Raw genomic sequence first — 24650 nt, 5'->3', positions numbered from 1 at the left:
AGCATCAACAAGGCATTTTCGCCCACAGGACTGCCGCATTCTGGATGTTTTTCCCTTTGCACGCCATTCTTTGTAAACCCTAGAAATGGTTGTGCGTGAAAATCCCAGTAACTGAGCAGATTGTGAAATACTCAGACCGGCCCGTCTGGCACCAACAACCATGCCACGCTCAAAATTGCTTAAATCACCATTCTTTCCCATTCTGACATTCAGTTTGGAGTTCAGGAGATTGTCTTGACCAGGACCACACCCCTAAATGCATTGAAGCAACTGCCATGTGATTGGTTGATTAGATAATTGCATTAATGAGAAATTGAACAGGTGTTCCTAATAATCCTTTAGGTGAGTGTATATTTGGGTTATATCGCAAAAGTTTTGAAAAACATGACTTTTTTTTTTTTTCCCTCCTGCCGTTTTTTTTTCTGCTCCTTTGTCACCTTAAGGGTTCCCTACCTTAGGGGCTCCGTACATAAGTGTTTAATAATGCGTTTAAATAATGTAATGTGCTCTGTCCAAATAGCACACTCATTACATCTAGAAAACATTTCTTTTTCCATAAGCACAAGTGCACATTTGCCATACCTTTGCCTCAAGCATAGCTGTCAAGTCTCCCGTTTTGGCCGGGAAACTATCGTATTTTACCCCTCTTTCCCGCCGACCTCCCGTATTAGTATTTTCCCATAAATCTCCCGTATTATAATATCATTTTTAAAAAATTCCTCTGCCTCTCCAAACTGAACTGTCAGTAGCCTCGCGAGAACTGCCACCTGCAGTAGTCTGCAGGTCATTTACAACATTAACCAGGTCATAAATGCGGAGGTTAAAATGACAATTCTGTGTGCGAAAAACAACGTTACTTTCACCTTCTGTGACGACTTCAACAAGGATACAAAGTCTGCAACAAATCTGTATAATAAGTCATTAGTGAATGCCAGAGAGCCACATGAGTGAACATAAGAAATTAAAAGAAAATGTGTAATGAAAATAAAATGTAAATGGTTATTTTTGATTTCTTGTACACCTGTCTTAAAATGTAAGGGATACTGGAGCTTGGTTGGGGTGCTGGGATGGCTCGCGGCGGGTGCCGGAAAATTTCCCTTATTTTCAAATCCAAAACTTGACAGGTATGGCCAGAAGTGGGCCAGAGCAGCAAGCCATTAACTATTTTTTAATAAAGTATTTAATATGTGGCCCATATCTGTTTTGTGACATTTTGGCCACATATGTCTAATCAAAAGTGGGCCACTTTTGGCATGCATCCGTTTGCCGGTGCCGGAACCGGGCCAGCAGTGGCACACATTTGCCAGAAGTGGCCCACATCCGCATGCTATCTGGGTCTGTTCTGTGGTTTTTATTTCTGAGATTTCTTGATAATCAGTATTCAGTTGCAAGCATATTTTAGATTTAAAGTGTTTAATTTTATATATGAAATAATGTTGTTTTCTTAGGCCTAATATACTGTAAGTCCCATTTGAGGCCTTAAGTTACCTTCTTCTTTGGCAAGATCTCTGCCACCTTAGGGGATGTTGTTTTGACAGAATCCTATAGAGGGCGCTGTGAATGCTATATCGAAGATTCCAGGAATGTTTTAAGCATGACATTTTTGTGTTATTACTAAAAGAATAGTAATAACTCAAATGTTTTTGCTACCGATGTTAGAGACACATGGCCACTGGTTCCCAAATTTTATTTGTTCATTTAAATAAAATTCATTACATTTGGGATTTGAGTTGTGTAATGAATAATTTTGTATTATTATTATTAGACACTGCCTGGCCAAAAAAAAACGTCATCATTTGAATTTATATCAGCAAATACTTAAGAGCCAATGACTGGATCATTATTACAGTTCAGCAACATTATGCACCAATAAAGTAAAGTCAGCTGAGTACCTGAATCTACTGAATGGCCAGGTTACAGCTCCATTCATCATCAATGGATTTTTTCTTCCCTGTTGGCATGGGCATATCCCAGGAAGAGAATGCCAAAATTCAATGGGCTCGAATTGTCAAAGAGTGGTTCAGGGAGCATGAGGAATCATTTTCACGTATGACTTGGTCATCACAGAGTTGTGACCTTAACCTCATTGAAGGTCTTTGGGATGTGCTGAGGTGTGCATGTGTGTGTGAATGGTGTGTGAGTGTGCCCTGCGATGGGATGGCCCCCCGTCCAGGGTTGTTCCCTCCCTCGTGCCCATTGTTTCCGGGATAGGCTCCCGACCCCCCGCGATCCAATAGGATAAGCGGGTTGGACAATGGATGGATGGATGGGATGTGCTGAAGGAGGCTTTATGGAGGTTCAACTCACTTGTCAATACAGGATCTCGGTGAGAAATGAATGCAAATCTGGATGAGAATAAAGGGTGAGATGTTGCATGAGCTTGTGGAAACAATGCCATGACCAATGTGCGCCATAATGAAAGCTAAAGGCGGTCCAACGAAAAATTCAAATTTTTTTAGCCAGACAGTGTATGGTTACCAGGCTGCGGTCTGGAAAGGGCTTCTGCCGTCTCTCACTGAGAGCTGAGAGGCTCTGATGGAGCTCCTACCCCCAAAGCCATCACACTGCTTAATACTTAGTTGACTCTTCAAATTCATGTTCTCTCCTTATTTATCTCACAATTGATTTGATTGGTGCTGCACATCTTTGGTCTGTTCATTTTTTAGAGTATAACTTTACTTATTTATGACTGTTTGTTATATTTTTACTTTTAATGTTTGTTTTGTTTATTATGGCGGAGTTCACACCTTGCATTTCATTGCATGTCACAAATAAAAACCTTTAATCTTTCAATTCTTACAAAATTTATTTGTATAAATGATCAGAAACATAGAGTGATCACTGTGCTCCAGTGTCAGTAACTGTAATGTGTGTCTTGTTGTCTCAGTGACGCACTCCCTGCAGTATGTCTACAGCGGTATGACAGGGATACCTGAGATTACTGGGACAGGGAGACTCAGCACTTCGTGGTGGAGAGCAGGTGTTCAAAACCAACACAGAAGTGGCAAAGCAGCGTTTCAACCAAACAGGAGGTAAGTGCTGCATGTTTACAGCAGTGAGCCTGACATCTTATACATTCGCTTGCTGTATTTAATTTTCTGGTGGCTTTTTTAAAGTACTTATTAATATTCATAGATTAAACTAGATTTCTCTGTTTTTTTCCTAAGAATTGATATTGTATACATACACAATAGCATATATATTAGAGTCTAAGAGTTTCATATGAATCAGTTTCATATGAAATTACTAAGCAATTTCTCATCAGGAGACAGATCTGATACTGTAACTCTGAAGATATTATTTTTGTGTAGGGGAGTTCTGCCTACCTCTGCATGACCTTGGCATTTTACTTACATTTGAACAGAAAAGGTGGCATCAAGAGCCTCTGTCCTTTATACACAGAGCTTATAGACTGACACTGTGCTCACAGACTCACACTATAGCTCTGAGGTACATGGGGGGGGGTCATTTATTCTCTGAGGAAGCTGTGGATTCTGTTCAGTTTCACTTCTTTTTTCCTTTGCCACTGGACAGATTTAATTGGAGCGTTTAAAACGACTGACATCCCAGGGCTAAGGTGACAGTCAGACTGTGCCACCGACTGCAGAGTGCACAGGGACTAATGCATGCAGCTGCGTCAAAACCACCATGCCATGTGGTGACAAACAGGAAATGTATTTATCGATGACACTCTCCCTTCATTTCCCTCCATGGTAACCATGAGATGCTGTTTGACTGGGTCTCATCAGATGGTGGCCGTATGAACCTTGGCTTCTCTCCTTCATCCTGACAGTCTCACATCCCACAGGACGCAGTTCTCTGGGCTGCTCAGTACACAGTGACACAGGACGTGTAGTTGAGGGTGAGAGCAGTGAGCTCAGCCCTCAGAGTGTCACAGCATCTTTCACAAGTCAGAGCAGAAGGAGCAGGAATCGCTGATGGAGGTGGAGCTCTGCAAAGCTCCTCATGTGCAGATTAGGTTTTCTCTTCTGGATTTGCGGACAAAAGACTCACCGAAGCTTCTAGTAGCTGGTTCCCACCAAAGTTTCCCTCTAGATCAGTGTTTCCTAATCTGGTCTTCGGGAACTCACAGACAGTCCACGTTTTTACTGGGAGCTGAGGACCGGATTGGGAAACACTGCCCTTCAATAGGCGGAGCTTGAAATCTCACAGTAAATGATGAGAGTCTCAGGGCCGAAGCTGTACCAACCTATGCTGAACCCAGAATGGCAGATGAACATCGTCGCCATTCACTGTTACTCATTTTAATCAGGAAACGTGCAGCAGGCAGACCTGAAACCGCTCACACCAGCACCTGTGTGACTCATTTCGGTTCACTTATGGACGCCATATCTAGCTGTTCAAAAAGCCACTCGGCGCACTGGTCATGTGATGTGTGGTTTTCATCATGATGAGACTCATTACTCATTAGAGCACAGCTGACTGTAGCCATCTGAACCTGGCAGAGTCAGTCTGCTGTAACCCTGCTAACCCACTCTGCAGCCTTTCATAATAACCAAATTAACTTTTAATGCACCTCCTTTAAACTCCTGCACACAACGTGTACCCAGTTCCTCCATCTCAGAGAGGCTAAAGGCAGCAGCTACTTGCTTGGTTCTCAATTTGCGCGTCGTCCGCCTCGTTCCCCGAGACCCAACAGCTGGCGGCTCTGAGCGTGACCCAGCATCCCGTAAATAAAAACCGCTGCCAAAGGCAGAGTCTCTGCTACGGCCGCAGAGAAGCTCCCTCTGACTCTGCATCATCCAGCTGGCTCACATGCCCTGCTGTCGGTGGTCCTGGTGAAGCTCTTCTCAGGACTGATCGCTCCCAGTGTGGCTAAAGTCTCAGAGCCCAGCTCTCCTGCCTCTGCCCTGAAGCAGCTTCTCTCCATTGCTTCCCTCCTTTACTCAGTTTTCTCCCTGTTTTCAGGGACAGCTGCTCAGCACAACAATTTTAATGATGCCATGTTAACTCTACAGATTCCCTTACAGTGAGTCTGATCCCATCCCAACAGCCACCCAGTACATGCCCCTGGTGGACACCGCTGGTATTGTACTTAGAGTTTTTTATATATATAAAACAGAATAGGATGATACAGTGGTACCTCGGTTCTCGAACTCACTAGAACTCGAATTTCTTGAAAGTCGAACAAACCAGTTTGACCTAGAACTCGATCTGAATATCAGAAGTCGAACCGTGAACGCTGACCTAATATAAATTGTACGCGCCAGGAAATGAGTCATACTACAATGCAATTCTTACTTGAATGCCTTCTTCACAGCCTTCTTCACAGACCAAATATCGCAGCGCAACATTACAGTAACTAACAATAAATAAACCACTAACTTACGTGTACTATTAGAGCATTTGTGTCATTTATTTAAACTTTATTTTACCAGGTAAATTAACTGAAAACCAGTTCTCACTGCCTTACATGTTATTCGGGCGAAATAGCAGATTACACATCGGAACTGCCTGGGATACAAACGTCATGCGTGTAACTAAACTCTTCAGCCAATAAGGGCAAAGGTGTGTCGTCACGGAGGCGGTTCCAGTTTGTGCAGCCGGGTGAGAGGTGGCAATGCATCTAACCGTAATGCATTGCGTCAGGATCAGAATGCTTTGCTTTAAGCCAGCGCTGTAAGCAAGTCGAACGCACCCAATGACCGGACTGGGGAAACAAACTGAAACGCGGACTTAATACAGAGGACTAATGACAACAACCAGAAACAGCAGATCACATGGCGATCCCACGCGGGGTTAACGAGGGGGTGTGGCACTCGGAAGGAGCAGACAATCGGGGCAGGACAGGGGTAATTGTTGGGATAAGATCTTTATCGTTTTGGAAGCCATTAAGAAAAAATGCTCTTCTTGTTTTATTACGTTCATTTTGTGTTTAAATGCTTAAAAAAACATATTTAGGTGTAATTTTGGGGGGCCAGGAACCAATTAATTGGTTTTCCATTATTTCGAACTTTTTAGGATTCGATCCGGAGTCTGGAACGGATTAAGTTCGAGAACCGAGGTACCACTGTATTCTCCTTTTGCCTGCCCCATCCTGCTCTCCATGAGACACAAACACAGATGAGAGCAAACTTGGGGTTCATGCCACAGGGCAGCCACATGTGGAACTGGGGGCTAAAGGCTCTAGGACTCACAGACATGTAACTATTCCGCCAAGACTGTGGTTTGAACCAGCGACCTTTGGACCTCAGGCTGAGCCACACACCGTCCCGTAACATCTTCACCTGTCATGGGCTGTTTTGGCAGGCATACACACAGCCCAGATGATGTACGGCTGTGAGCTGGATGGTGACGGCACCATTCGGGGGTACAATCTGCAGGGATACGACGGGGAGGATTTCATCAGCCTGGATCTGAACACTCTCACCTGGACGGCGGCCAACCAGAAGGCTGTAATAACCAAGCTGAACTGGGACCCTAAGTATCAGCATATTCAAGGTTGGAAGAATTACCTGCAGATCACATGCATCGAATGGCTGAAGAAGTATCTGGACCATGGCAGAGACACCTTGCAGAAGAAAGGTGCAGGAACATGTGTTTGTCCATGATCAGTCACAGCATCTCAGCACCTCATATTAATATAAATGTTAATATAAAACCTTCCCCTTCCTCTCTCACCCCAGTCCCCCCAGTCGTGTCTCTCCTCCACAGAGACGACTCCTCTCCTGTGATCTGTCACGCCACCGGCTTCTCCCCCAGCGGTGTGGTGATGTTCTGGCAGAAGGACGGGCTTGAGCTCCACGACGACGTGACGGTGGGCGAGACGGTTCCCAACGGCGACGGGACCTTTCAGAAGAGAATCAGCCTGAGAGTGTCGCCTGAGGACCTGCGGGAGCATGAGTACACCTGCACTGTGCAGCACATCAGCGACGACCGCGGCGTCGTCAAGGCGGTGATGGAGAAACAGATACTGAGCAACAGCAGTGAGTGATATGAAGCAGCAAAGAGCTCAGGCTGAGGACTGGCGTTTACCTCAAAGGCAAATTTGGCTCATGTTGCCTTTATTCCTCGTTGCTGTGCACGCATGTGAACAGCCCAAAGCCCAACTGGCACCCATTCGCTCTCACTCCATCTCCACTGCATCCCCCTGTTTCTGATGACATAATGACCATCCTTTGCTCTTTCTCCTGATGTAGTTTGTTTTACCTGCATTTGACTAAATGTAATCTAATACTTTAAATCATAAAGAAGACGGCGCCTGCAGATATCTAGCCAGTCTCTCCTTAAAGCTAAACATTTCTCGTATGAATGTGTATTTATTATTTATTGTGCTGGAATCGTCACCAAACAGTCCAGGAGAAGATCCGTCTGCTGGACAGTGTGTTTAATAATGCATCTGTCTCTCTGGATTTCTTTCTCCTTTTCTCCCATCACTCCTTCTCTGCTTCTGATTCCAGATTCCGGCTCTCCCCTTACCCTCATCGGCGTCTATGTTTCAGTCTCTGTTCTTGTGGTGGCTGTTGTCATTGGTGCATTTCTGGTCTGGAGGAAGAGGAGTAACTCTGGTGAGTGAGGCAATGCCATGGTCACATGACACAATCAAACAGCAGTTTGGAAATGATATGTGTTTTAAACGAAGATCGTTAGTGTGATAAAAATCATCATCACGCCGAGTGCAGGAAAGAGCCAGAGACACAGGAAGTGATCGAGTCCCCGGGGGGGGGGGTGTTTATTTACGGTGTGGGTGAGGTGGTGAGGGGGCTGGGGTCCAGGTGCATCGTCCTCGGTGGTCTGTGTTCAGGGGGGGTTCTGGCGCTTCGAAGGGTGAGCCAGGCGGGTAGGTGGGGGTCAGACCTGGCAGCAGTCAGTTGGATTGGAGTCATTCTGCCCCCTTTGCTTGGGAGTGAGTGTGGGCGCTCTGTAACGCCCGGAAGAGCCAGGAACAGCTGCCCATGATAGTTGACTGACACCTGGGAGTTGGTTGGGGCACCATCACCACTGCCCCCCCCCCACCCCCCTGGTCACATTTGCCAACGTGTGGTTTTTGAAATGCGATGTTTACTGCTGCTAACACACCGTCTCTTTCTGGGTTACAGGCTTCGTTCCAGATAAAAGTAAAATTTACATACAAAAACTGTCAACGTATTGACCCCATTTTAATAAAAATAATACTCTGGATGTTGCCACATTTTTCCCTCCGTTGTATCCGATGATGATGATGATGATGATGATGAAGATGATGGTGATGACAATGATGATGATGACGATGATTATGGCTCCATTCACCCCAGATAGACTTCACCACAAAAAATGAGGGATGTCTAAGCTGAGGAATTACAAACTCAAATTTAAAATGATTTGCTAACAAACCAATGTAAAATAAATGTGTAAATGTTGCATTATGCAAATAATTCTTATTGACCTGGGGTAGTAAAATAATTGTGATGATGTCAGGCTAATTTGTGATTTCGCTTTTGTGTTGCCACATTAACTGAAATTAAGATTTTATATTTCCTGAAATGGGAAAAAAGAGCATTTTGTTTTATTCTTGAAATTATGTATTAAAATGAACATATACCTTTCCAAGACTTCCTTTCTTCATTTTTCATCTTCATTTTTGTATTTATATAAACTCTGATACACAAACAAACTCTGAACCAGTGCAGTCACATCACTTTTGGTTTCCACAACTGATTACTAATAAACAACAGATGACATGCTAGGTCACCGCTGCCTGTCTGTTTGCAGCCCTGCACTTTGTTTGTCATTTGCATGTTCTCAGCACACAACACGGGTTTCGTTTGTGAACTCCAGCTTCCCTTTTCAGTCCAAAAATATGCAGTCAACACGCTGGTGCTTCTAAAATCTCATTAATGCATAAATATGTATGTCACATACGGGTTAAATGCACAGGACACATTTCGTTGTTGTGCACTGTGTGCTGTGGTGTGTCAACATTGACAATTAATCCCCTTCACTTCATATTCATCACTTCATACACTCCATCATCCAGACTAGCGCTTGTGTGTTTCCTCTGCAGGTGCTTGTGCATAGTGCTACTGCCGCTATGATACACCATCGAAACTTTGGACAGTGAAAAACCACCTTTTGTTTTGTGTTAATTAAGGATAACAGGAATCAAATGTAACGGGGCTCTACACTCAGGTATAATAGACGATGGCCAGGGAACCCTACAGATATTGGTATGAGTGGAAGGATTGTTAGGGCATTTAGGCTCCCAAAAAGGAAGGAAGAAAAAATATCTACGCACAAAACAACTCTGAGCGGCATACAGGATACACCTTAACCAAAGCCATGGTGACCTGCTTGACCACACTGATATCATACTACCCCCTTCTGTCCGGCTTCATTAAACCCAGTTTAGTAGGTTCACCCCTTTCACTCATGCACTTACCTTCTCCAGATGTTCTTGATGCAGGTGAAGGTACCTGGTGTGGCTTCCCAATATCCTTAGCCCCTTTCCACCCACTTTAAGTCCATGTCTGGGTTTTCCTACCTGCTGCCCCATATACATCTACCAAGGCTGCAGCCTCCCCCACTGAGCCTGTGTTACCTTCCCAGATCCATTCTTGAAGCTCTGGGGCCAGCAGATGGAGGTCCTGCTCCAGAACTATCACACTTCCCCACCTCTTCCTCACTCTTCCCTTGTGGCTGCACCCATTTTTGATGGAGCTCTGAGTTACACATAAAGCTCCCCTGGGGTCTCATCAGTTCACACCTCAGTGGAACAGAACTGGAGCAGGTCAATCTCTGCATGCATTTCATATTTAGCTAATATAGCTGCCTTTACCTTGCTATACTCTAGTGACTCATATATATATACATACATATTCACATATGCACTCATAGTCTGGCCTATCAGGAGGGGCACTAACCTACCTGCCCAGTTGGTTGTTGGGCACCGACACACCACAGCTAATCTCTCAGATGTTGTGAGGCAGAGCCCAATATCATCATCATCCTCCTGTAGACACTGCAGGTGAGGCTCCCTAACCAGCCTTGGGGCTGTATTGTCTTGTTCATTCAACTGATGTGAAGTTGCAAGGTTGGTCTGGGGAGTCACACCTTGTAGATCTGAGGAGCTGGAAGATGTCAGGGTTGCCTCTCCTGGAGACATGCTGTGCTGAACGTCACTCCTTCCTGAGCCTGATGTCGGGCCAGTCCGCAGATGTACCTTCTGTTGCAGCAGGTGAACTGAGGTTTCAGGGTCTTAGATCAGGATTGTTGCTGATCTGAGTCCTGCTGCAGACACTATTCTCTGGCCTGTTGCATGGCAGGTGGGTCTGTACTGTAGGAGGTCTGACACCTTTTTCACTGGTCGACACTTAATGTCTGAGGATCACCTCCAACAGCACCTTCTGGAATCGATTCATCTGCCAACTCAGCATAAATCCTCTTGGGAGGCATTCTCACCAAAACTCTTGAAGAAAAGTCAATTTTTTACTCACTATTACCTCCTAGTGGCTGGTCCCACTTATGACACCTGTTGTGATGCCCTGAGCACCAGCAAAAACCAGGAGGTAGAGGCCTCAAAATACAGGAAGACAGCAGGATTCCAAAAATATATTTCTTTTATTTTCAAAAACCCCAAAATTCAATACCCCCTCCCCCAAAAAGGAAGGAAGAAAAAATACCTACTGTACGCACAAAACAACTCTGAGCAGCATACAGGATACGCCTTAACCAAAGCCATGGTGACCTCAGAGGTCTGACCAGCCATTTCCCTTCCCACGCTTCATGCTAACCCCCCCCCCCCCCCCCCCCCCCCTCTATAACGATGCTTGACACCATCACAACCCCAAAGGGGGAGGGTAAAGAACACAGTTTACATTAAACAAACATCACACATTGTCTCATTAACAGTTAAAAAGGATAATACACATAATTTGATTAACTAACGAAATTCAACACATTTTATTTAACCCTTCCCCTGTCACCACCCCAAAAACACAAAATCCCTCCTTCCAATCTGCACCATATTGAAAAGTCCAGTTACTTGGTACCACATAAAACATCCACATTTCACCATAGGACCCATTTAATGGTTGTACTTCCCCTGGTAAGTTTGAATGAAACATCTGCAGACTGTTCTTCACTCCATTCTGTGCGTGTAACTAATCAATAAATCAATGTTTTAATAAGTACCGAGGTATTAATTTATAGTGTTACTCTGGGTCCAACTTAGCAAAAAAAAAAAAATTCTTTAAAAACTGCATATAACAACTTCGGTCGCGCAAGTTGCTCAGACGGGGGCATCACACACTGGATGGATGTCAGTGCGTCATTTCACATCCTAATAATTAACACAAAGTAGTGATGTCAGGTATTCTCTTGGTTACTATTGGCTAGCAACGTGTCTGTGTTCTGCTCTCATAAAAACGCAACAGGCTATGAAGTCTAACAGTGTCCAGGAGGTCCATCTGTAAGTGGGTTGTATTTTTCATTCTTTTACCCAGAATTTTACACGACATGTGGAACACTCTGCTTTTTACGCTCATTTCGTTTGCCATTGACTTCATATTTGCCAGTAAGTGTCAATTTAACTTTTAAACATTTCTAAAGTTAAGGCTTTTTAAGGATTTTTAGTTTTGAGATTTCTTGGCGAACGATATTCAGTTGTGAGTGAATTTCAGATTTAAAGTTTAATTTTATATGCGAATCCGCGGGGTGGTTCTAGGGGAGATCTGGGGCTTAGCCCAAAACCCTGTTGATGTGTTGAAGTTCAAGATTTAAAAGTTTAAACTTTTAAATTGGTTTAACTTTTGTTTGTTCTCTTAACATGCATCCAGCACTAACAACACTGTTATATGCACTTTTTAGTCAAAAAGGGAAAAAAAATATGTAGCTGAATGTACACAACTTGTCCATCATGTCGTATCTGTAGTCTATCTCTGGTAGAATAGCGGCTAATAAGGCATGAATTGTTACTTCTGCTGCTGTGGTTTGCACTGGTGGAGCCGCTTCTTCTTTCCATCCATATTTTGTTCTCTTCACTCCTTTTTCCTGAATCCTGTATCATGCAGAAGTTCTGATTTCAAAGGCTGATGCATTTCCTCTGTTCTTTCTGGCTCAACTGAAGCACATTCAATTAGCAATTTTAATTGTATCATAATTTACAGTGTCAAATAATTTCATTAATTTAATTTAATTAAGTCCAAAGCAACCAGTTCAACAATGGTAATCCAGCGAGATCCAAAAGGAAAGTCCACAGTAATATCCAACGGTGAGAAATCCTGACAGTAATAATCCACAGAGAATTAAGAAAGATACGAAAAATGTCAGCAGTGGCATTTTTTCATCGATGACTAAAATAACCTGTAATCTATCTTAGACGTGTGAAATGCAAAATGCTATTTGGCAGTAATGGCCAAAATGTTTTTAAAGCCGACATGACACATTTGGTTTCGTAACACCTGTTAGCTTTCAGTCCTTTTTTGAACAGAGGCTCCATCTATTGTGGTCAGAAAATAGAGCACAGGGTTCCGGAAGCATCATTTTGACCATCATTACAATTTGTCACGTTCTGACGATAAATACTAGTTTATACCTATAATTAACAATCTGATTTTTTTTCAACTTTAACTTGGGAGTAAAAATCAGTCTTAAAACGGGAAAGAAATAATGATTTAACATTTATCGTGATAATTATCGACTGATTTGAAAAATGTTGTCATGATAAAATTTTTGGCCATATTGCCCAGAGTTACAGATGAAACAAATCTTTAATTTTTCATGTGAATTATCTGAATAGTTCCCTATATGTTAGTTTCTGTGTCTGAATGTGAATTTTGTTTCTGTGCCAAAGAAAGTACATTTTTTGAAACATGAATATCGATACTTGGTTATTAAATGCTATCAAACGTGGTCCAGTGGGCCTTGACACCATACAGTGCTATATAGGTGGCCCTATATACAGGGGCGCCGTAAGGGGGAGGAAAGCCAGGACGATTCCAAGGGCCCCTGAGTGACAGGGGCCCTAAAAAATGAGGAAAATAACTGGATTGGTTTGGACTGGGGGGCCTAATATGATATGCTTTCATGGGGCCCAAAATCTCTAGCAACGCCCCTGCCTATATATACCTGTCACAGAATGCCCGCCCTGACATAATCGCAATTTTTAAAGGTAAAGTTGCTTCGCTTCTCCTGCACGGCAGAAGCGACCGCTCGCTGTAACTTCATTTTTCTTGCCTTAAGCAGAATTTTAGAAACTCGCATTACTTGTTCATTATGGTATTTTACAATGAAACCTTAAGTTAAAAATGAACAACCTCCTGTAAAGCACTCGAAAGTGACAGTAATGTCTTTCTTTTCGACAATGGTCGCTTGTGTAAATACAGTCGCCTTCAGTCACAAATAAGCGATTCATTTACTTGAATAATATGTTTGACACTTTGTTGAAGTCATTCTGCTTCAGTATTTCTCCTATTCTGTCTTCTTTTCATACCTATAATGCGGCGATTAGTTTCACACTCGGCACCGTCACACCTGGAAATATGACATCAACCAAACACCAAAAGTAATCAGAAGGTAGTTTTTTGATCGCTGTCACAGACTTTTTATAAAATTGAATTTCCCCTTGTAAGAACTAAAAAAATTATCTTCACAATGTCAAAATAACAACTTTTCATCACCTTTACCAAATATCTCCACAATGCGGCGGCGTTAGAAGCATTTTGAATGTGGGGGGGACACTGGCATAAAACTAATACTTTATGTTAAATGTGGGGGGGTCCAAACGAATAATTATGAAATGTGAGGGGGACACGTCTCCCTCAGATTTAATGGCGGCAACGCCCATGCCACAATGTAATGTATACCTGGACCACACACACACACACACACACACACACACACACACACACACACGCATACACACACACACACACACACACATACAGGGGGTTGTAATTATATCTTTGTCGGGAATCTCCAAACATTTCTATTGGGAAAACTCTAATCCAACTCAACCAACGTGACGACCTCAGCCCCTACCCAGCCCTAACCTTAACCATAAGTAACCAAACAAAATAAGAGACTTTTGGCATTTTTATTTTTTAATTGCATTCACAGATCTTTGTGGGGACCTGAAAAATTGTCCCCACAACATCAAAATATAACAGCTTTTTATCACATTGTATAGGACATTTGGTCCCCACAATATAATATAAACCTAATCCACACAGACACGTAGATACACACACATTAACACCATCAGGTATAATTTACTCTAACACTGTAAACTAATAATCGTAAATTTAAACCGCTACATAAACTGAACGTTAAGTTCCTACAAAACTAAAACTTTATGCTATGAGATTCACGGCTAACCCGAAGACTTCAAATTACATAAAATTATAATAATATGAAACGATCTGTCACATTTGACATCAATCTCATTTAAATCTATGTGAACACCACATACTAAACAGCAAAAGAATATGCAGCCATAGCGGGCACGCTTAAGTTCACCAAGCACCTCCCACTAACTGTACAATTCCACTGACTTGAGATCAGCAACAACACTGACATCATACTCAATCTGTCTGATCACCACTCGATCTGAGCGCCCCCACTGACCTGAAGGGTTATTGCAGCTCAGAACGATTCACTGAACTAGAAGACCCGCTGATCACAATAGTCATCGGGTCTGGTTGTTCACCAGTTCGTTCAGCGGTTCACGTCTTTTTGCTCACTCGTTCGTTCAGTGGTTCTTTGGTTCGCCAGTTCACTTGGTTCACATCGTTCACTGAAAATTCCAGTTAACTGGGTCTTTCGGTCGTTCTCTGAATCTACGGGCCCTACGCTGTCTATGTAGTGCAGTGACATCTGTTGGCCAGAATAAGTATTGCCACAAGTGAGGACCGGTTTGTACAAAAAATATCGACTAACAAAACTTCCGTGTGGAATCCTCATGTCACCGGCTGTGTCTAGTTTCGTTCAATGTAGTCTGGTGTATTTAAGTACCTCCCTGTTCGTCTTCCCCCAGTACTGTCATTGACGTTACTGCCTGTTTGTCCCAGGTGCCCGACTGTCTCCCCCGTAAAACCCTTGTTTCCCAAATAAATCCTTCCCTTCCCCGACGTCCGGGTCTCCCGCTCCTCTCTGTCTCCGCTTCGTGCCCATTTGGCACGTAACATATGGATTTGTCTCTAATAACAAAAGGTTAGTTTTCCTAATAAACAATATTATTTTGCTGGGGAAATTATCAAAGGTTCTAAAAATGATTCAGTCAATGATTCAGCATTTGCATTTTCAGAAAGAGTTACGTAGGCCTACTTTTTAATGGGTTCTTAAGCATATGAAAAAAGAATGCAAAATATTTGTTTATACTTTTTGAATATCTTAAGATTATAAAGACAAATTTTCTTTTTTTCCTCATTTTCTTTTAATCTATCTCATGTGCCTTTTGTACTTGTTATAATTAATATGTAAGATTGTCTTGTACTTTGTAGTAATTGCCACACTGCAGTGATGTTCTTGATTTGTTCTTTGTTATAAATAAAACTTAAAAAATTATTCGCCGATGGGCCATTCATTCAAAGAGGCGCACAAGCATAGTATACTTTTTAATCATAATTCAGCTATATAAATCTGAATCTGAACAGGAAAATAGTTGACATTTCCAGGAATGAAATGTGATGATCTTTAAGAGCATTTAAAAAGAATTATAAATACTTACAAACCGTAATGTGTGTCTTGTTTTTCCAGCCACACGCTCCCTGCAGTATGTCTACAGTGGTACATCAGGGATACCGAACCTCCCAGAGTTTATGACCGTAGGGCTGGTGGACGGGGAGCCCTTCACTTACTATGACAGTAAAATACGCAAAGAGGTTCCTCGTCAGGACTGGGTGACAAAGGCTGTGGGTCCTGATTACTGGGACCAACAGACTCAGATCTCCATGAGTACAGAGCCGGTGTTCAAAAACGGAATAGAAATTATAAAGCCGCGTTTCAACCAAACTGGAGGTAAGTGCTGCATGTTTATGTCAGTGACCCTGACAGTGTGACGTGTTTTTCTGTTTCAGGGCGACACTCCACATTTTTACTTATGCCGGCTGTGCGTGTTTAGCTGCATGACTTTATTTACAGTGATTTATTCTTACATGAGATCAAAAATGACAGAAAAATAAGAATTCTGCTAATGTGCTTTTACACACTGATCTGCAGTCACACCGTCCAGTAACTCGCTAGACACACTGGTATGTAGCTTCAGCTGGGAAATCAATACTGAGGCTGTTTATTTGTCTTTTTTATATGAAGGTACAGTAAACCTTTAAACAAAGTGTTTAGAAATACTTGTGATCAGACACACTTAAATCATCAGCCTTTTGTGCTGTTTGTACAGTATGTGTGCTGTGATGCAGCTCGTGTGTGAATTTAATGTCACACAGTTAAAAAGGCCTGAAAGCTGCAGTGTACATGCAGGATGCTGAGAGTGAGGAGCTGCTGACAGGCCTGTTTGAAATGCTGTGAAAATGACGCCCAGAGGATGAAACCGTATCAAACCTGCCTGCTAATTCTCTCCTCTTTCTGTTCAGGTATCCACACAGTTCAGCAGATGTACGGCTGTGAGTGGGATGATGAAACTGGGGCCACAGGTGCTTTTAATCAGTATGGCTATGATGGGAGTGACTTCATTGCATTGGACTTCAGAACCATGACTTATGTGGCTCCAGTGATGCAGGCGATTCCCACTAAACAGAAGTGGGACAGAGACAGAGCTGAGTTAGAAAACATAAAAAGCTACTTTACCCAGCAGTGCATTGAGTCACTGAAGAAGTATGTGAGCTACGGGAAGAGCACACTGGAGAGGACAGGTACAGTACAGCAGGTCTGGAGCAGATTGTGGGGTGGGGTCTGGACATCCTGGGGTGGGATGAAGTCAGAAGATGAGCGCATACATTCAGTTCACCTCTTTCTCATTCATGGTCATAAATCCCATGGTATGCAGTATTCTGAAAGTATTTTAAAAATGACTGTAGTATGAGGAAAGTTTGTCAGTATAATTCCCAGCACACGAGGCACGATAGTCAGCAAACAGGACCACACGCCATGCTCATCTAATTTGTTCTCCAAGATGTCAAAATAACATGCTGTACAGTGATGTACCATATTACATTATTGTAAAACCGGCCTAATGATCCTAATCCTGAGACTTTCTTTGTTAACCTGCCCCTCCGGTGATGTTTAAGGATTCAGCTTGCACTACGTTATCAGGAAGACTATTCCATACTCTGACTACATGCTGTGTAAAGAAGTGCTTCCTTAAATCCAGTTTGAAATGTTCTCCCGCTAATTTCCACCTATGGCCACGAGTTCTTGTATTTGAACTAATGCTGAAGTAACTATTCAGTTGAACAGCATCCAAACCTGTTATAGACCTGGATCATGTCCCCCCTCAGTCTCCTTTGCTTGAGGCTGAACAGATTTAGCTCAACTAACCTTTCCTCGTATGACATTCCTCTAAGACCAGGAATTAGATGTTATTAGATTATTAATCAGAAATACTAAGAGATACACCCGGGGGGGGCGGGGGGGGGACAGCCGTCCCTGTCCTGATGCAGGCTTATAGCTAAAATGTGTAGAACATTAATCACATTATATATTTACAGGAGAGATTGCTGGTGATGAAGTGTAGCGTTTTATTTATGAATGTTTTTGTCTTTCTCCCCAAGTCCGCCCTGAGGTGTCTCTGCTGCAGAAGGACCCCTCCTCTCCTGTCACCTGCCACGCAACCGGCTTCTTCCCCAAAGGGATCGTGGTGATCTGGCAGAAAGATGGAGAGGACATGCACAGTGATGTGGAGGTGGGGGAGACCCTGCCAAACGGGGACGGAACATTCCAGATCTCATCAAAACTCACGGTGAAGCCTGAGGACTGGAAGATGAACAGCTACCAGTGTGTCGTGCAGCACTCACAGAAAGATATTCCTGTGGATAAGAACATAAGGACCAATCAGGGTAAGAGGAGCAGCGACACAGTAATGAGAGAGAGCAGCTGATGGGCGTCACTGTCAGGGGTGAACATGGTGTTTGAACCTTATTTCAGGAGGCATTTCCTGGGGCATCATCGTCATCGTCGGCTGTGTGGCTGCTGCTCTGGCTGCTGCTCTGGCTCTTGTTGCTATTAATGTTGCTGGGTTCGTGTTGTGGATGAGGAGCAGAACAGGTAACAGAAAAGCCGACAGAAACTGACCCACAGAGAACAATGGCGTCCACCTGGAAACAGAGCTGAGTTATTTTCTTCTGCCATTGATTAAATATTTTTCTTAAAACCCAGGCCACCATTGTTAATTCTAAAATTATGCACCGTTAAGACCATAAACAAGTCATTTGTAAGAAACTGTACATTCAAAGTTCCAAAAACATGTGCCAATAAAGAAAAGTTCAGAAAACTCTGAGATAAAGTGTCCATGCAAGGCTATCACTGAAATATTTGTAGATGATCTCATGCATTTTCGGTTCATAAACGTGAAATTAATGTATTTAGGTATAAAAGTGTCAGCTAGATGTGTAACCACGATATATTCCAGGGCTATTCAAATTACAGTCCTCAACGGCCAACACTTGCCGAACTGAAAACAAGGCCTGGATTTGGAACCAAGGGTCAGATCTGGAGACCCCTGCTATAAAGACTGGATGGTTCTTTACCTCTGTATCTTTGTGTTAAAAAATGTATAATGAGTAACTTTGTGTGTACCACCCCTTACTTGGTTAGAATTCCATCCATTTTGTATGCCTGCTTGTCCTATGCAGGGTTGCGGGGGTCTAGAGTCTATCCCAAAAGCTATGGGTGCAAGGCAGGGAGTAACCTAGGATGGGGCATCAACCCAACACAGAGCAGGGAGTAACCCAGGACGGGGCACCAACCCAACACAGAGCAGGGAGTAACCCAGGACGGGGCACCAACCCATCACAGAGCAGGGAGTAACCCAGGACGGGGCACCAACCCAATACAGAGCAGGGAGTAACCCAGGACGGGGCACCAACCCAACACAGAGCAGGGAGTAACCCAGGACGGGGCACCAACCCATCACAGAGCAGGGAGTAACCCAGGACGGGGCACCAACCCAATACAGAGCAGGGAGTAACCCAGGACGGGGCACCAACCCAATACAGAGCAGGGAGTAACCCAGGACGGGGCACCAACCCAACACAGAGCAGGGAGTAACCCAGGATGGGGCACCAACCCATCACAGAGCAGGGAGTAACCCAGGACGGGGCACCAACCCAATACAGAGCAGGGAGTAACCCAGGACGGGGCATCAACCCAATACAGAGCAGGGAGTAACCCAGGACGGGGCACCAACCCAATACAGAGCAGGGAGTAACCCAGGATGGGGCACCAACCCAACGCAGAGCAGGGAGTAACCCAGGATGGGGCACAACCCAACACAGAGCAGGGAGTAACCCAGGATGGGGCACCAACCCAATACAGAGCAGGGAGTTACCCAGGATGGGGCACAACCCAACACAGAGCAGGGAGTAACCCAGGATGGGGCACCAACCCAACACAGAGCAGGGAGTAACCCAGGATGGGGCACCAACCCAATACAGAGCAGGGAGTAACCCAGTATGGGGCACCAACCCATCACAGAGCAGGGAGTAACCCAGTATGGGGCACCAACCCATCACAGAGCAGGGAGTAACCCAGGATGGGGCACCAACCCAATACAGAGCAGGGAGTAACCCAGGACGGGGCACCAACCCAACACAGAGCAGGGAGTAACCCAGGACGGGGCACCAACCCATCACAGAGCAGGGAGTAACCCAGGACGGGGCACCAACCCAACACAGAGCAGGGAGTAACCCAGGACGGGGCACCAACCCATCACAGAGCAGGGAGTAACCCAGGACGGGGCACCAACCCAACACAGAGCAGGGAGTAACCCAGGACGGGGCACCAACCCAATACAGAGCAGGGAGTAACCCAGGACGGGGCATCAACCCAATACAGAGCAGAGAGTAACCCAGGACGGGGCACCAACCCAATACAGAGCAGGGAGTAACCCAGGATGGGGCACCAACCCAACGCAGAGCAGGGAGTAACCCAGGATGGGGCACAACCCAACACAGAGCAGGGAGTAACCCAGGATGGGGCACCAACCCAATACAGAGCAGGGAGTTACCCAGTATGGGGCACAACCCAACACAGAGCAGGGAGTAACCCAGGATGGGGCACCAACCCAATACAGAGCAGGGAGTAACCCAGGATGGGGCACAACCCAACACAGAGCAGGGAGTAACCCAGGATGGGGCACCAACCCAACACAGAGCAGGGAGTAACCCAGGATGGGGCACCAACCCAATACAGAGCAGGGAGTAACCCAGTATGGGGCACCAACCCATCACAGAGCAGGGAGTAACCCAGTATGGGGCACCAACCCATCACAGAGCAGGGAGTAACCCAGGACGGGGCACCAACCCAACACAGAGCAGGGAGTAACCCAGGACGGGGCACCAACCCAATACAGAGCAGGGAGTAACCCAGGACGGGGCACCAACCCAATACAGAGCAGGGAGTAACCCAGGACGGGGCACCAACCCATCACAGACCACACTCCCCATTCACGCGCACATTCACACTATTGGCCAATTTGGCAATTGCAATTCACCTTAGAATATTTTAGACTGCGGGCGGAAACCAGAGTACCCAGAGGAAACCCCCAACCCCCAGAAGACAGGATGAGATGATCATGTAGATATGATACACACACACACACACACACACACACTCTGCTCTGTCACTGTGCAGCACTGCAGTCTGTTTGCATGATGAAACCATGAATGTGTCTGATAAACGTATGAAACAGTGTAACAGAACATCAGGATAAATGTGAGCTTTGGCTGGAGCTTCATTATTACAGGAAACCATTATTAATGACCTGATATAGCTTCTGATCTGGCTGAGTTACATAGTTACACACTGGTGAGGGTTAAGTAATCTACAACATGACTTTGTAGTGGTTTCCAATATGGAACATTGAACATGTTTAATAATGACATTACCATGCACATAAGATGGTGTGTGGTTCTCAAGGTTGGACATCAATGCCCAGAAGGTTGCCGGTTCAAATCCCGTTTCCCGCACAGTATCATATCATCAATGGGTCCTACGGCAAGGCCCTTATCCCCAGTCACTGCCCCAGGGTGCTGGATAAATGGCTTTGCTCTCACCAGGATGTGTGTGTCTAATAGGAGGGGGGGCACTTTTGTTGGGTGCTGTGTGCCTCTGCTTTTAGGTCTCTGTGCCTGTGATTGGAAGGTTGTCAGTTCCAATCCCACGGCTGATACAGTGATGCACTCGGGTTCTGCAGCAAGCCCCTTTACCCTCACGGCTCCAGGGACAGTCTGACCCTGCGCTCCGATCCTTCATTCTGCTTCACTTTGGGCAGACATGTTTGTAAATAAATAAATGTACATAGCAAATGGCAGAATGTGGTTTAATTCTGTAATCATGATCAGATGCGTAAACTCTCACTTTGGACTAAAATGTCTACTGAATAAAAAGCTGTAAATAATTCTGAAATTTTGATAAACGGAAATAGAAATTTGTATCACATTGTATGTAAGTGTTCTGTCTGAGCTGGGATACACAATATAAAGACACAACACCTATACATTTTCATAATTTAATTCCATGATGTACTGTAGTCATAAGCCGAAACTGAGTGAAAAAGTAAATCAGCAGTAAAAACATGTAACAGATAAAGAACATAGAATGCAGTACATGCAATTACCAATATTACAGTTTTTTCAAATTATTTTCACACTTGTTTCAATACCATGTCCACTTTTTCAAAAAACTTTACAAACATGCACCTGAGCATATCAGTTAACTTTCGGTGCAAAATGCACTAAAACCACCAAAACACTTCACACTTCACCCAAAAGTGACCCATGCTGCCAAACCTATAGCACATGCACTCTCTCACTCTCACTTTGTCACACAAAGTACAATGCCTGAAAAAACACAACTTGAAGTGCTGCAAAATGCATATATATGATTTGTTGTTGTATCCTATATTTTCACACAATGTTTATTGCAAAATAAAATTCAAACACAGCCTCAGCATGTCTGCGGGTCCTTCAGCAAGGACGGCCCTTAACCCCCAGCTCCCTGGGCGCTGTCACGGGTATCTGCCTGCAAACAGCTTGCTTACGAAAAAGAACAAGTTGAGGGAGGCGTAAAAAACAAATTTCCCCACGGGGATTACAGTTTTTTCCAATCATTTTAACGCGTGTCTCAATACCATGTCTACTTTTTCACAACACTTAACACGTGCACCGTACCATTGGACCATGTGAGCTAAACTATGTATACGTTTGCATTGCTTTGACACAATATGCATTCAATCACCACTTCCCCCAAATTTCATGAATACTTCTCTCAGTCAGTGTTCGCCACCAGCAAAACTTTGTACAGCTACAGCAGATTTTTCAGACGTTTAGATAATCTGTTCAAAACAGTTAACTTTCAGGTCAAAACCTAATGAAATTTAGAGCACTGTCAATTGAAACATGCTGCATTTTGACAGACAAAGGACACTATGCACTTGCACTAACACAAATAATTGTGCTTTTAGCAGAAATTTCTTAATTTTGTTTTTGTTTGCTGCTTCGTTACCATCTACATCATCTATACGAATGAGGCCATGGAGTGTCCCTTTCCTTTTTGCAAGGCAACACAATGTAATCTGTGCAAAAACAGTGGGCATGGCAACACATATATTACAGTATAACATTTACATTCATTTAGCAGATACTTTTATCAAAAGCATCTTATAGTGAAGTACGGTAACTACAGGGACTGTCCCTCTGGAGCAAGTTGGGGTCAAGCGCCTTGCTCAGGGGTACAATGGTGACACCCCCTGGGAGTGAACTCACAAGCTTCCGGTGTTCCTAATGGGAGCCCAGCCAGATCCATAACCACTAGACCACCACCATCCCCCTAGATCAGGGATCTCCAAGTCCGGTCCTGGAGAGCTACTGTCCAGTAGGTTTTCTATCCTACCTGGCTTCTGATGAGCCTCACCTGCTCCTGGTATTTACTTGAGTATAGGTGTGACTCATCAGAAGCCAGGTAGGATAGAAAACCTATTGGACAGTAGCTCTCCAGGACTGGAGTTGGAGACCCCTGCCCTAGATCACCCCAAGCATTTTACAATGGTTGAAGCTGGAAATCTGAATGAAACTGCCTGAAATTTCAGCTAAGAACCTATCTAGGAATTTGTTTGGTTAGTGCCAATTTGCCATATGTACAAAAGGGGCCATCTTTGGATTGGCATTTTCTGATAGGAATGAAATATTTACATACTGCAAAAAAGAAACGGAAACACCTACATGATTTCTAATGAAATATATTACAGCATTTTAGAATTGGTTGGTATTACAATTTTTACATGCAAAAGTAGTTCTTGTTTATTTAATTTTTACAGTGCAACATGACAGTAATTTGTGCCAAACTGGAGGATACAGCCACACTTTATATATGTAATTTGCAATGCTGAAAGTTGTTAGTGTTTTTTAGCCCATTGAACATTGAGTGCCCCAGCAGTGTTGTTGGGTGACAGCATTTGTCATTGTTATGGCAGTATGAGTCACTTTTGGGTGAATTATGAAACGTTTTGGTGATTGTAGGGCATTTTGCACCAAAGGTTAAGTGATGTGCTCAGGTGTGTATTGGTACAGCCCACTGTGTGAAGTGTTGTGAAAAAGTGGACATGGTATTGAGACAAGTGTGAAAATGATTGGGAAAAACTGTAATTGTAGACACACCAATCAGGTGTTTAAGCACTATAAAAAGCAGCAGGTGAGTTCATCTGTCTTCAAGCACAATGGAAAGAGTCAGAGAAAGAGTAAGACGACGAGGAGGACAACGAGGAGGAGGACGAGAAGGAGGAGGAAGGGGAGGAAGAGGAATCAACAGAGGAAGAGATGGAGGCCATGCTGGAGGTAGAAGAAGAGGAAGAGGAAGACAAGAAGGTGCTCAAAGAGGACCGAATCTGACAAATGAGATCCGCGCAACATTGGTTGACCACGTTGTCAACCACGGCCTGACGCTGAGGGAGGCTGGACTGCGAGTACAGCCAAATCTAAGCCGATACACAGTGGCAAGTGTGATAAGAACATTTCGGCTGGAAAATAGGTATTGTACAAATATTACCATATCAAAAACATCTGCACGGTTTCAGTAACTGCTTTACAGTACTGTATTCTATGCAGTATCAGCACTTCTGTTACCTTGTCCTGTGAAATATACTGTACTATTGTTTACTGTTTTTTTTCTACATAGGATTGAGGGTCAGGAACGACAAGGGGGAAGGCCTCCTATGTTCACAGAACAGCAAGAGAGGGAGATAGTAAACATGGTTTTGGCCAACAATGCTATAACACTCAAACAGCTCCAAGCTAACATTGTCAATAACCATGCCAGTTTCAACGATATCCATCAGGTCTCAATATCAACACTGGCACGCATCCTAAAAAAAAACACTATTCAAATGAAGCAAATTTATCGAGTGCCTTTCGAGCGCAATTCCGAAAGGGTGAAACGACTGCGGCATGGTTATGCAGAGGTATGTAGTCACTTTAGCAGTGTGATCTTGCATACTGTCTCATAATCTTTTACTGTACTGTAATATGTATACTACATCTACACTG

The 24650-nt window shown here is 44.0% G+C and overlaps 2 protein-coding genes and 1 pseudogene across 2 annotated transcripts in view; all 3 read left to right on the top strand.

Annotated features, from left to right (window-relative positions):
* LOC111846291 (class I histocompatibility antigen, F10 alpha chain-like) overlaps positions 1-3027 on the top strand; it is a 127772-nt gene extending 124745 nt beyond the window's left edge. The window contains exon 7 of the mRNA XM_072705833.1: positions 2888-3027. The gene's annotated coding sequence lies outside the window, so the exon portion shown is untranslated. The remainder of the gene's footprint in view (positions 1-2887) is intronic.
* Positions 1127-8546, top strand: LOC140581986 (BOLA class I histocompatibility antigen, alpha chain BL3-7-like; annotated as a pseudogene).
* A 3613-nt stretch (positions 8547-12159) lies between these two features.
* Positions 12160-23996, top strand: LOC140581985 (class I histocompatibility antigen, F10 alpha chain-like). Its single transcript, XM_072706008.1, has 6 exons — positions 12160-12208; positions 15694-15954; positions 16527-16805; positions 17664-17948; positions 18037-18156; positions 23851-23996. The coding sequence occupies exons 1-6, from the start codon at positions 12160-12162 to the stop codon at positions 23994-23996; spliced, it is 1140 nt and encodes a 379-aa protein (XP_072562109.1).
* The last annotated feature ends 654 nt before the right edge of the window (positions 23997-24650 follow it).

Source organism: Paramormyrops kingsleyae, chromosome 23, assembly GCF_048594095.1.
Source record: "Paramormyrops kingsleyae isolate MSU_618 chromosome 23, PKINGS_0.4, whole genome shotgun sequence".
Classification (NCBI taxonomy): Eukaryota; Metazoa; Chordata; class Actinopteri; order Osteoglossiformes; family Mormyridae; genus Paramormyrops; species Paramormyrops kingsleyae.
This window is presented reverse-complemented; position numbering and strand designations above follow the sequence as displayed.